General features: G+C 42.5%; 1 protein-coding gene across 1 annotated transcript; it reads left to right on the top strand.

Annotated features, from left to right (window-relative positions):
* Nucleotides 1-5,257: 5,257 nt before the first annotated feature.
* Nucleotides 5,258-13,739, top strand: LOC112577249 (glutamate receptor ionotropic, kainate 3-like). The gene is made up of 8 exons (XM_025260295.1): nt 5,258-5,353; nt 6,397-6,585; nt 6,752-6,855; nt 7,029-7,119; nt 7,697-7,868; nt 8,279-8,493; nt 12,031-12,281; nt 13,388-13,739. The coding sequence occupies exons 1-8, from the start codon at nt 5,258-5,260 to the stop codon at nt 13,737-13,739; spliced, it is 1,470 nt and encodes a 489-aa protein (XP_025116080.1).
* The last annotated feature ends 450 nt before the right edge of the window (nt 13,740-14,189 follow it).

The following is a 14,189-nucleotide window of genomic DNA, read 5'->3' as shown; positions in this document are numbered from 1 at the left end:
CTATGGCAAAACACCAACAGGCAGCTTCACTTCACTTGAAAGCTAACAAAATTAAGAAATAAAAAAGTTTTATTATTTATTTTATTATTCATCTCAAATTTTTATTCAAAATTCTATTGACGAAAAAACTATGAAGACTCGCTTTACTTCTAAATACAGCCTCAGGCCGGTATTCGGTTTGGAGATATTCGTAAGCAGGTCCAGTTGGAAGACCAGGTTTCTGGACTGCATCTCTCTCTCTCTGTGACCAGCATCAGAAACAACAGCTGAGTACTCGTTATTTACAATATTCCAATGAAATGAAAAGCATCTATTGTATGTGGTACACATCTGATCAAAGCCTGTGGAGCTCTGCAGTCGCAACTTCAAGTGTTGTGCACGTGACGATCAGACGACTGATTCCTTCACGTGCCTTGGCGCTCAAACTATCCTTTGTTGTCGAGATGGGTATCCATGGCCCGCACAGCTGTGGAGGACACTACTTCACCTGTGTATTTTCCTCTCTGTGCAAACAGCTCAGTCAACCCTGATATGTAAGTATTGTACTTTCAGTCTCATGTGATGCTTCTCATCCTTACAAGGTTACTTTCACGGGGCAAAGCCTTCTCTTACTAGTTGTTTCTGCAGCCTGGGGGAATCTTCTGTAAAGGCTGTGCCAATGATTTGTGCCTAGAATTGGTATACTTTACAGGGGTAGTATTTATTGTTTAGCATAAAACATTTTAAATAAAATCCTAAAATTAACATAAAACAAATTATTGTTCTTCCGTTTTTATCAATTCAGGCTTTTTATTCCTTGGTGATGGCACAGAACTCATAAGAAGACCAATGACCTGAGTTGTATCCATGTATGTCGGACATATCTCTGGGTTGAGATATCTGAGAAGGCATTAATGACTTGGTACAACACAGTCTCGTGTGGCTAAATGCCTCTTGTCCATCTAAAAAGTTAGCGCCGACATATAAAGGATGAGTGAACTGTATAGCACTCTAGAACCTCGTTCTTTATCGATATTAACCAGACAAATTCCTCCACCAACTAAGAACAGCCGTATAATATCACCCACCGTATCAAGAAAGAACTTTGAATCTGTCCATCCCAACAGTCAAATTAAGCCGCGGATTCCATTTATGGTTGGTCCCTTACGTTTACTCCTTGATTTTTCATCTTTGCAACCATTTTTCCCCTGAAACCCGTTGATGTCCCAGAAGCTACCCACAGAGTCGATGAATCGACACCCGCAGATCGCTCGTTGCCATCGTTTATGATTAGAGCACGGACGGTATCTGATTGTATTTGAACCGCTGACTTTTGTTTGTGACTGATAAAAACATTCTTGGAAAATGCTTCCGCAATTGTTCGTCGCTCGTAAGGTTCCAGAAATGTCTATGTTTGGAGTCTTTGAATGAGCAGAGAGTGGTCGATAGTGTTAATGCAGGAGTGTCGCTTGCTAACTTTACGTGGGAAATACAATCACCCACAATTAAGGTCTAGTCTCGAAATCTCCACACCTTCACAAGCCAGAGAATTCTTAAATAATTAAATTGTGTTTTAGTACCGGCATTTTGAGAGGTGCTGTTTGAAGTAGAAGGCCTTAAGTGGCCTGTATGCAAGGACTACTGCCAAGGCAGGGAGATGTGGTCTTCCACTTTTCTATGGGGGTTAATTTTTACTTCGTTAAGTTAAAAATATATAAATGTCAGTTTACCGACAAACATTTTTGTTATTTTAAAAATGCATTGGGAAGGTCACTTCTTAAAAAATCCCACGCTTGACATTAATGCTTTACACAACTATAACCCAGTCTCCTTCTTGCCTTTTCCCTCTAAAATATGGCACTTTTGACATCTCTTGCCTTACACGTGTACCACCTCATCCCCAGACTCAGTCGGAGTATAAACCTCATGACAGGACCACAAATATCTTCATAAAAGTAACCTCCAACATTCTATGTTCCTTCGACAGTGGTGATGTTTCGGTGCATGTGGGTCACAGTTATGTAACTCTTACCGTCCACGTGAAGACAATCCTGCAGGGAAACATTAAGTACACTGATCACAAGATAGTCTCTTAACAAAATCTCACCACACGACTCTTTCCCTGAACAAAAGGGTTAGCGACCCGGATACGAGTGCTGTCCTAGTCTAGGGTCTGCACGTGAATCTTTCGACTACTGCTTGTCCACCCTATTTCCCTCCTAGATAGCACACAGGAAAGCCCATCGGGATGCACAGCCGCCTCACAAACACCCCCATTATACTGAGATGCTTTGAGATCACGTGGACAGGCACAACTTCTCTCTTCTTTCTTGAGAATGAGACTCCTTTTGCTGGCCTTGGTATCGAACTTCTACCTTTCAAGGGTAGCCCAAGTTCTGACCGCGTACTCCTTAAACTTTTATGGCGACATCTGGCAGTCTTGACGGTCCATCGTCCCTTGAGTCAAGGTTATATAACCAAACGGTTCGACTTTACTCCGAGTCTTTGCCTTCCTGGTCAAATTTTGATCTTGAAGAAAAATCCTTTGGCACTGAAGAGAGCAAAAGAAATTAGGAGAAACATCACAAGAGATGTTGGCTATCATCAAGTCTAGTTCGGAGATCGTCCGGGTGAAGCAGTCAATAAAAACATGCGGCAGTGTTTTATTTGTGAGATGGATGTGACACAAACTAAACAAAACGGAAGATGAGCAGCATCTCTCCCATATTGACAGCGTCAGAATGAGATTTTTGGTGAAGTGCACATTGAAATCTTCGAGAAGTTTTGAACTGCATAGTAACTTAGCTACTTCAGCAATTAAATTGTAATTTTTCAGTTTACTTTTTACAGATTTTTTTGTTGAGCCTTTGCTGTTGTCCTCAAGTTGTCTGCGTACTATTATTAATGTCTCAGCTTACCCTTCAATCTGCATCAAAATAAAATAAGAATTTATCTTTTGCACTTTTATACAAGTGTGTGTGAGAGAGAGAGAGAGAAAGAGAGAGAAGGAGAGAGAAAGAAAGAGTTTATGTCTTCGTACATACACGTGTGCATTTGTGTAATGGTAGCGCCTGCACTACAAGAGTCGACCATTTTCAGCATACAAACTTTCTGTCTGTCATTGCCTGAGGTGTTTTGGAGGACTCCATCCACAACTCTGAACAGTCCACATCAATGCACATCCTTCGTCAGGCTTTGGCGGAACTGAACCTGACGTCCGCGGATCTGACGCTGGCAGCCGGCACTGCGCATGACATAACGTGGAGCTTTGCTGACGGTACGTGAACGAGGATCTGGTGGTCTTGTTCCGTGAAGTAACACACATGATTGCCATCACATCGGATAATAATCTAGCATCTTTCTGTATAGAGTGGCTACTTCATTGTTATACTTTTTTTAAATGTTTTTCTGTCCGTTGGCGAGTATCATCAGCTTTCCTCCATAAGTCAATGGAACACGACTTGCAGCTAGATCACTCTTGTCAATCTTATTCTTCAACATTTCCACGAGCGTAGCCTCTCAATGATGCCGTTACATCAAAGAAAAAGTAACACCCTGTGATAAAATTGTTACAAAAAGTAATGAGTGGCTGTATTTCCCGTTATTGCAGGTCGGACCGACAATTGCAGCGTTGTCGTAGTCGCCGCCACGTGTCAAAGGGCTGAGATGCTGAAAACGGCCTTCAGCAACAGTAGTCTGCCGCTGCTCATCTACAGCGACGACATCTGCGACCAAGCTTTCACTTTATCTCCATGGTCAACGACCACGTGGACAAGGGCAGCCGTTGACGTCATTGTAGCGTTAAGGTGGACTGACGTCATTTTGGTGTACGACGAAACGTCACGTGGGTATCACGTGTCATGTGTGTTAAAGTGTGTACATTAGTATCACGTGTTATGAGTGTTGTGTACGTTAGTGTCACGTGTCATGTATGAAGTGTGTACATTAGTATTTCAGAAGTCAGTTCTGTACTTTTTGCAATCTAGATGACTGTCACTTATTTACTCGCTCACTTTTTAATAGATAACAGCGAACAAAACAAACAGCACTTCCTCTAGACTTTCTTCCTTATATTCCATAAAGAGTGAAAGGAAGTCTATCACACGTAGGTATTCCATTTCAAGAATTGACTTATTTATATGTTAATGTTATTCACTGAAATAAGAATTGTCAACTTGGGAGGAAGGTCCAGTTGGGAGGCTGTGTAATTTTGGTCTGAGCGTTTTCGTATTCAGTGGAGCCACTGAGGCGGGCATTGGAACGAGAACTATCTCGTCATCATATTGGACTGGCTTCTATAGCAACCAGAGAGGACAAACTCGTTGCATCTGGGTCATCCTCAGTGACGGCATCCAGCATCTACTCGATTCTTGTAAGTATTTGATCCTCCAGTGCCACGCTTGATTTGGCACATGTGGGACAGCTTGTATACACTGTTTATCAGAACTTAATTCATTCAAAAGCTCTGTACCATTTTTCATTAAATATTTTTTGTCTTCGTTACATTTATAATCCTGCAAAGACACTACTTTTCTGTTCTTCGTTTTGCCCGCATGTCACAACACCCATCTTCCTCTTCTTAGAAATAATCCTTAATAAGCCGCCCCACTCCGCCTCTGATTTGCCTGCTAACTGAATACTTCAGAATTTGAAAATAACTAGCATTTTTGTCTTCTGCTTTGTGTCATTTTAATGCTTGTGGGTGCAGTTAGTTTTTGGTAAGCTGTGGCATTATATTCTGCAGCCAGACAGTACTCTATCGATCAGCTCTGTTTATTTTGAATAGTTATGAACAAAACTTTTTTTCAGTGGAAACTGCGCCATGAGAATTATTCCTGGACCATCGTATGTCCAGCCCTGCAATCCTCTCATCTGCATTTTGTCGATCAGAATGCCAGCAACATGGCGGCCCTGTTCCTGGCACCACGTGACTCCTCCAGCCTGCAGACGACTTGTAGTCACGTGAATTTTACAGCAGTACGTCCTACTCTTCTTTATTCAGTTGTTCATTTGCTTTAAAAGTCTAACACCACCTGTCTATAACAATCCGAGCTGAAAGTCGTGACAACCCACGTGATTAACACGAGTTTGTACTTGTTGATTTTAGTAGGAAAAGTGCTTTCATCTAAAGACGATTTAATACGGAGGGGGACAGAGATCTTTGGAAAATAAAGGGAGGGGAGTAGGGGTGGGGAGAGGAGGGGAAGGGCTTGGGTATTAGTGAGTGGATGAAAAAAAACATCTTCAAAGCACGGTTATTCTTGTCTTGTGTCGGCAGATGGCGCTCTCCCGTGTGAAGTCTGCTTTATCAGAGACATTCCCAGAACTGTTTGTGTCGTCTAATGGCAGCAGTCGGCTCTTGGAATACACTGAGGTTTGTGACAATGAATGCCGGCTGAGTGATCTGACTGTGAAAATAAAACCTCCTTGAAGACTGTTAAACGAGCCAACACTCGCAGTCGAATGAGTGAGTGGGCGAATGACTACATGAAGGATAGAGAGAACAAGTGATGTGTAGTATCTTCATACTATTTATTTCACACATCTATGATAACTCAAAATCAATCACACTTAAGCTATTTTGCATATTTCATTTTTGCTGATTTAACCAGTACAGCGTTAACATTATTTATAGTATAAAATTTTTCAAGTATTCGTTAGTTAATTTTATAAAATATACATTAGTTAACGCTACACGCTAGTTAGCATTATAAAATATCATTAAAATTGAACAGTCAAATATAATAGGACAATCAGAATGAGACCAAGCTTAACATGTCTTGGTCCTTGTATCTAAGGTTCTTCATTCCTCTGATAGTGTTAGGACTAAAGACTATTATTTTCTGGGTATGTAAGTCGTTTTTTCCAGATGATCTGGTTTATAATCCGATTTGTCAAAGACTAAATATCTCCTTGGAAGCGAACAATTCAACCTTTTAACTTACTTTTGTATGAACTATTTACCACGTATGCCGTATGGCAATGTATATGAAAGTTAGATGCTTTGCCAAACGTGGCAATTTGTCGTGTTTTATTAACTAATGATCATTGAAAAAATAAATAATAACGCTGCAGGTGTTCTTTTTTCTCGCCTGTGACTTCTCCGAAAGCACCATATCTCCTATCATAAAAGCAAAAGTTGCTGATTTCAATAATAGACTGGTGCATGACCCTCGCCGAACATTTTACAGCCGACTGCTCTCTCTACATCTCTATCCTTCCCAACCCATTTCTCTCTTTCTCTGATAAAAGTTATGGTGGTAAATAAACTTTGATACAAACTGCTGCGTTACTTCAGTTCGTACTGACACACCGAAACAGCTGTTAGCAGTGAGACATTGTTCATCTTTTGACATGCTTCTTTCGTTGATGATCGACTGAATGTGTTAGCAGTAATAATCTTCTCCGCTGCTTCAGGACGAAATACATTACAGTGAAAGGCTTCAGAGGCCTGAAGAGTACGTCTTATGCATTCATCAAGGAAGCGGTCCACTCAGCTTCCAACCTGTGGGCGTGTGGTCCTCTACTTCCGGTCTCACAATGTTCAACGTCCCAAAACCTGATGGAGTTTTCTTTAACAAAACTTTGCGCGTGGGAGTGTTGGAGGTAAAATATTTGAAAATATTCTCTTAAAATGTGCTCATTTAAATATTAATCATAGAAATCCAAGATCATTGAACTGCAATTTCCGCAAAATATAACAATACCATCCGTGTGTGTGTGTGTGAGTGTGTGTGGCAATTCACGAAAACGTTTAAATTTTCGTTCTTAGGCCATTCCCTTTCTGAAGCGCCTGTCCGACCAGTCCGACAACATCGTGTACGAGGGCCTGTGTATTGACATTCTTCAGGAACTGTCACACCGCCTCAACTTCTCGTAAGTTTAAATCAGTCTTGACATTTTAAGTTTGTTGTTTTTTTTTTATCGCAGACAGTTCGCACACAATTCAGTAGCTTAATGTAACTTATTGATTTGTTTACTTCAAGTGTTTCGTATGTTCATAACAATTTGTCCCAATAAGCAATGTGTTTGTTTATACATTTCTATAGATATCAGCTTATTGAGTCCACTGATGGTCTCCTTGGTGCTCCCACCGCCAACGGATCATGGAATGGGCTGGTAGCTATGTTGCTGCATGACGTAAGTAATAATTTCCTTGCTTTCGTGTGTGTGTGAGAGAGAGAGAAACATCATGAGTGATTAAGCGAAATTACTATCGCTTTTTAAGCTTCCAGTTGTTTATTATCATTAAAATCAGGTAACAACTAAACGGAACAATCCTACTAACTGCCAACATAAAGCTTTGCTAAGTGCTCCACACGTTCATAATTTACATGTCCTCTGCTTACGCTACCATCGCTGTTGATATGTATTTCATTTTGGTATTATCTATCTAATCGACACTAAATCTACATGAATTAATTCCGGCCTTTCTTCGTGTGATATCCTAGGTGAGCTCCTACAAGATTGTTTGGAACAATTTAGCACACTGTAGCCGGCTTTTTATTTGTTCGTTTGAATTTTCGTGATATCACAACTTCCACAAAATTGGCCTTTTCAAGTTGCCTTGGTCAGATACTTTTTCTTGTAACGACATGAGGCTTCGGGTATCCATTATTTCAAATTTAATCCAGTGAAAGTTAAATGCAATCCACAATTTGACCTGAAACAAGGTACAGGTATTTACACAGCTGCATCAAACTACTTTAACCTGCAGGAGCTTGATCTGGCAATCGGCCCGCTGACAATCACATCAGTTCGCCAGTCTGTCATAGATTTCACGGTTCCTTACATGGAAGACGGCGGCGCCATCTTGACCAAGGGAGACAAGCCTCCTGACCTGCTCTACCAGTTCCGTCCCTTTTCGCCGGGCGTGTGGCTGCTGCTCTGTGCGTACATCGTAATGACAGGGGCAGTGCTGTTCACAATCTGTAAGGTCAACAGCGCGTGTGGAGTCAGTGGTGGACAGCACACTGCCTGGAGTCTACAAGACTGCATTTTATTAACTTTTAGTTCTTTCGTGTCTCAAGGTGCGAATATTTTTTCTACAACCCACCCTTACAGTTTCTATCTTTCAACCTTCAGAAATTGTTTCTTCTAGTTATAATAATGTCCTTTCCTTCTTATCTCCTACCTCTGAGCTCTTAATTTGTCCACCTCTAGTCATTGTCAAACACAAGCATAGTCGTAGCAAGATATAACAGATGGCTTGCGTTATAAGTGGTAAAGAATTACACATGTTGACAAGAGGTAACGAGATGTGATAATAACTCAGACAAACTGAAATGTGTTGTCAAAGGGTTCGAGCGGTACCCCACCTGTACGCCCGCCCGACTGGTGTTGGGCTGTTGGTGGGTCTTCTCTATCCTCATCGTCTCCATGTACACGGCCACATTGGCGGCCATGCTGACCGTTACTGTCGGTGTGGGTAACATCGACTCCATCGACGACCTTGCAGAATCGTCGCTCACCCCGATCACCTTGGCGGGTAGCAGCTGGGAGACATTGTTTCTCGTGAGCTTCAGTTTCTTAGTGTTAAAAAATTTGATGTGTTTTTTGCCAGTCCGTAAGTTTGTTTTCGTATTCTCTTAAAGACGTTCAAATGTGCATATTTACAAGAAAAACTAGCAGAGCTCTGTGCTCTTTACAGAAGGAACTACTATACAGCAAGTAAATTTTCTTTGTTTTATAATGGAACTAATACTGAATTTTCCCCTGTGGGACCCCGGGGTATGCTTGCCTAGCAAGCATTGTAAGAATAGGGTCCCTGCCATCCAGCCAGGCATGTCGTAAGAGGCGACTAAGGTGGACACCTCACCTAGAGGTAAAATAGGTTGTGGTAGGGCTAACAACCCCACCATGTAAAAAAAAATTCATGTTACAGAAACTAAAACCAGAGAACTCGTCACAGATGGCGAAGGTAATGAAGCACACCAGGAGACTGGACTAATGACGGACGACAGCCAAACCCGAAAGGGAGCTGGCGCCCCGACAGTGGATTTACTGAAGCCGAGGCAAAAGTTGAGGGTGGGGTGCTGGAACGTCCAGACCTTGTACCAGACTGGCAGGATGCTCCAATTAGTCAAGGAGTTTGACAACTACAACTTGGACATCCTGGGAGTCAGTGAGGTCAGATGGACCGGCACGTGAAAGAGGAGACTAGCGTCAGGACATACCATCTTGTTCTCAGGAAGATCAGACGCTCAGCACTCTGAAGGAGTAGCTCTACTCCTCAACAAGAAAACGGAAAAGGCACTGCTGGAATGGAAGCCTTATGGACCCAGGCTTTTGAGAGCAAGATTCCATTCAAAGTACACCAAGCTGACAGCGCTAGCTTGCTATGCACCAACAAATGACTCTGAGGCAGAAGACAAGGATGCTTTTTACGATCAGCTCCAGGCAGCCTCAGAAAGCGTTCCAGCCCACGACATGTTGCTCATCATCGGCGATCTCAATGCCAAGGTGGGAAGTGACAACACCTGCAGGGAGCATGTCATGGGCAAACATGGAATCGGAACCATCAATGACAACTGAGAGAGACTGGCAGACTTTTGCGAAGAAAACAACCTACTGATTGGAGGCACACTCTTCCCACACAAAGACATCCACAAGGTAACATGGACATCACCAGATGGGATCACAAAGAACCAGATAGACCATGTCATCATCAACCGAAAATGGAGGAGCTCACTTCAAGATGTTAGAGCCTACAGAGGAGCAGACATTGCCAGTGATCACACTCTTGTGATAGCCACAGTTTCTCTGAAGCTGCGTCGATCACGAGGAAAACAGGCACGCCAGCAGAGAGTAGACTCCGGCAAACTAAAAAATCCAGCCACCGAAAGGGCCTTTGCTATGGAAGTAAAGAACAGGTTCCAGGCACTAGGAGACCAACAAGAGATGACCTTAGACGACTTCAATCGAGTCTTACAGGAATCAGGAGAGAAAATACTGGGCTTCCAACGGAAAAAAGAAAGAACAGTGGATCAGAGAAGAGACATGGAAGAAGATAGAAGAGAGAAAGTCAGCCAAACAAAGAATCAACAGCACCAGATCTGAACGCCTGAAGGAACAACTCAGACAAAGATATACAAAACTAAACAAAGAGGTAAAGAGGATGGCAAGAACCGACAAAAGAGACCATATAGAGAAACTGGCAGATGAAGCAGAAAATGCAGCAAGTAAAAATGACCTGAAGACACTGTACAAGATAAACAAACAGCTAAACAACGGGTTTAAGAACAGTGATGTGCCAGTGAAAGACGTGAACGGTAATGTCGTCGAGGGAGAGGCAGGAAAACTACAGCGCTGGAGGGAGCATTTTGAGTCGGTTCTGAACAGACCAGATCCCCCTCAGCTTGCAGACATCCAGCCAGCAGCTATAGACCTTGACATCTGCACAGACCCACCAAGCCTGGAAGAAGTGACAGCAGCAGTCAAGACAATGAAGAGCGCAAAGCACCAGGGGCAGATGGAATAACAGCAGAGATGTTGAAAGCAGATATAAATGTGACAGCTCCCAAGCTGACTGAAATCTTCAGGCAAATTTGGGAATCAGGGCAGGTCCCTGTTGCGTGGAAGACAGGGCTCATCTTCAAGTTACCCAAGAAAGGAGATCTTCGAGACTGCAATAATTGGAGGGGCATAACACTTCTTTCCCTCACCAGCAAGGTCTTCAGCAAGATTGTTTTGTCAAGACTGACGGCAACTCTTGAGAAAGACCTCCGACCACAGCAAGCAGGATTTCGCCCTGGGCGATCCTGCTCCGAACACATCTTCATTCTGCGACAGATTCTGGAGCAGAGCAACGAATGGAACACACCGCTGTACATCAATTTCATCGACCTGGAGAAGGCTTTTGACAGCATCCACCGCGAGTCCTTATGGAAGATCCTGAGGCATTACGGAGTCCCTGCAAAACTTGTTCAGGTCATTGCAATGCTGTACAGCGATTTCAAATCCCAGGTTGTCTGTGACACGGAGCTCACAGACCCCTTCAACGTCAGTACCGGGGTGAAGCAGTGCTGCATTCTGTCGCCGTTCCTCTTCATCCTGGCCATGGACTGGATCATGAAGACTTCCACCGACAGTGAGAGGAGAGGGATCAGATGGACCATGACTATGACAGCAGCAACAGTGCTGGAAGACTTAGACTTTGCTGATGACATTGCCCTGCTGTCACACCGCCACCAAGACATGCAGGAAAAAACAAAGGCCTTCTCAGAAACAGCTGGAAACCTTGGCTTGAAGGTCAGCACAAAGAAAACGAAAAGTATGAGAGTGAACGCCAGAGTCCAAGACAGCATCAAACTAAATGGAGAAGAGATTGAGGAAGTTGACAGTTTCACCTATCTTGGGTCCTAAATGTCAAACACCGGGGATGCGGAGGTGGAGATTCGAGCCCGACTGGCGAAAGCCAGCCAGGTCTTCGCCTCACTCAGGAGCACATGGAAGGCAAAAAACATCAGCCAGAAGATCAAGCTGAGAATCTTCAAGTCAAATGTGATCAACACCCTCCTTTACGGATCAGAATCTTGGAAGATGACCAAAACCATCAGTAACAAGCTTGACGTCTTCCAAAACAGATGCCTCAGGCGCATACTTAACATCTTTTGGCCAAACACCATCACCAACGAAGAACTCCACCGAAGAACTGAAACCGAGTCCATCACCACGCAGGTTCAACGAAGGCGTTGGCGATGGATTGGACATGTGCTCCGCCAGCAGACAGCAGACCTTTCCAGAGTCGCCCTAAGATGGACTCCAGACGGCCGAAGAAAACGAGGCCGCCCAAAGGAAACTTGGAGAAGAACAGTGGAAAGGGAGATGAAGGGAAAGGGCTGGACATGGGGTCACCTAGAGCGGGTTTCAGCCGATCGACATCGGTGGCGGACTCTGGTTGAGGCCTTATGTGCAACCTGATGCACGAAGAGGAATAGATAGATAGATAGAATACTGAATTTTGGCTTATGTCATTATGGCAATCATGTCCCAGAAAATAATAATTATCAGTCTCACCTGCTGATGATTTATTTGCGTATTGTTTCTCAGACAGCAAAGAGTGGCGCTGTTCAGAATGTCGGGAGGAGAATGGTCCACAGCCCTTATGTCAAAACTGATGCCGACGCTGTGAAGTATGTAATGGAAGGCTCGGCTGCATACATCGAGGGCCAAAACATTATCAGCTACTTGTACAACAAGGACTGCAAACACCTGCACATAACAAAGGACACCTTCATCAGTATGGGGCTGGGTTTCGCCGTGCCAAAGAATGCCAACTACCGAGAACAAATGAACACCGTGTAAGTGCTTAAATGGAGACACGATATTACAAGATGCATTGTTGGTACAGTGCTCTTTGACTGTTCTGTTGTGTGTATATCGATAGGGCATGTTAAGAATAGTGAAATAGAAATGATTCGTATGAACATTGGTTGTCATGGAAACAATCCAAAATGGCCACCAAACAGTAAATTTTAAAACAATGAAATCATAAATATGCTATAAAGTACAAATCTTTTGTCATTTGTTACTTCATTCGGTGCCTATAAGAAGGCATTAAATGTTCTTATAACTTACTTTTATGAAATTTTCCAACCTTCTATGGAATTAAATTACAAGCAGTTACAAGTGAAACATCGTTACTTAGTTCTTATAATTAACCTAACGGATTTTTTCGCATGTAAGTTTTAAGAACTATATGTAAACAAACAGCCCGCAAATTTCCTTGGCTCTGCTTTTGGTGAGAGTTACTTAAATTGGAATGTAGAAAGTTGGGTAGCGAAAAACTAAAGGAAAGCTAAAATTATTGCACATTAGAGTTAAGTTTGCATTCTTTAGATAGGTAAAATTCAGAACTTTCTAATGGTAAGATTCAGAGTCGACTTATTTTACAGATTAACTTTAAGTACGTCTCATTAAAATTAACGAAATGATTTTGAAAAGAAGGTCCCTATTCAACATCCTCAATGAAATAGCGTATTGTTCAAGATGTTTTGAATTATATGAAGTTAAATAAGCGCAGAAGAGTTGTTCTAGAGTCAGAATATATAATGAACTCATGACTGACATTTTTGTCAAAATAATACACTACCGTGTCCCCCTTTAAATGGAGTAACCTTTAGTAAAAAGCACTACTCGAATCTCCAAGCAGTGGCTTGATCAGAAATATAATGTAGTGTGACTTATTGCTGGTGTTTGCTTTGAACACCAGAGGAACATTAAAACCTGTCTTAGTTTAAAACTCACGATTCATGGAATCATAACTGTTAAAGGCTATAGCCCGAGAATAAAGTTGTTAAAAGGCTTTCAGTAAAATACTAAGTTTGCGGTTATGTCTGAAAAACATGTTTAGTATTCAACAAACGATTAGCTAGCCCTCTCCTCTTCTCCATATTCTTGTTGACAGACTTCTGGAACTGCAAGAGAGTGGTCTAATGAACCTGTGGCGCAGCAGGTGGTGGGGTCTGGAATTCGACTGTGATAATCACGATGGATCCGTCAGGTCTTACCGACAGTTAGACTTCGTCAGCATAGGTGGCGTTCTCATCTTGTACCTTGCAGTCATCACACTTGCCATCGTCTGCCTCTTCGCCCAGTTGTTCTACAAGCAGCGAAAACGTTGCAGAAGTCAAAAGTTGCAAGGGTCATCGACGAATTTGTCGGATGCTCTACACCAGTCTCAGAAAAGCCATGAAAGCAAAACATCAGAGAAGTCAAGTGAAAACACGAGTCAGAGTTCGCTTTCTTCTGATGTTTGACCAGCAGGAAATGGAGAGAGGTTTAGTTTAGTTCCAACAGTATTTTCCAAGAGGAACATGTTGTAGATGACATGCCATCTCCATAATTGAAGCCAAGCTGATCAACTATTCGATAACAAATTTACTATCCTGAATTCCACCGTCACTTAAGGAAGTATATAGGTATTTACAGAATCGTATAAATAAGCTGATCACACGGGAACAGCCTTATCACATACTTTGGACTACTAGTACACTGGTGTCTAGATAATGTCGTAGCCCACAAAATATATGACCGATGTGTGTAGGGTTCTGTCAAAGTTTGCTTTCAAAAAAATAGAAAAATAACAATAAAATTGTCGTCTGCTTTTGGGAGACGGTGTGTATCCAGATGAAATGTGTACACTTTTCTGCAGCTGATTCTTATGTAACAGCAATTTACTAATAGTCAAGGCGCCATAAGGTTGCAGA

The sequence above is a fragment of the Pomacea canaliculata genome, linkage group LG1, assembly GCF_003073045.1.
Source record: "Pomacea canaliculata isolate SZHN2017 linkage group LG1, ASM307304v1, whole genome shotgun sequence".
Taxonomy (NCBI): Eukaryota; Metazoa; Mollusca; class Gastropoda; order Architaenioglossa; family Ampullariidae; genus Pomacea; species Pomacea canaliculata.
The sequence above is the reverse complement of the archived record's forward strand: the minus strand, read 5'-3'. Positions and strand labels throughout refer to the sequence as shown.

What these genes read in the sequence shown, in the direction of transcription:
- LOC112577249 (XM_025260295.1), top strand. Translation starts at nt 5,258, where the DNA reads ATGGCGCTCTCCCGTGTGAAGTCTGCTTTATCAGAGACATTCCCAGAA. An exon ending in TCACACCGCCTCAACTTCTC is followed by an intron (nt 6,856 to 7,028) that starts GTAAGTTTAAAT and finishes ACATTTCTATAG; the next exon opens with ATATCAGCTTATTGAGTCCA. An exon ending in TAGCTATGTTGCTGCATGAC is followed by an intron (nt 7,120 to 7,696) that starts GTAAGTAATAAT and finishes TTTAACCTGCAG; the next exon opens with GAGCTTGATCTGGCAATCGG.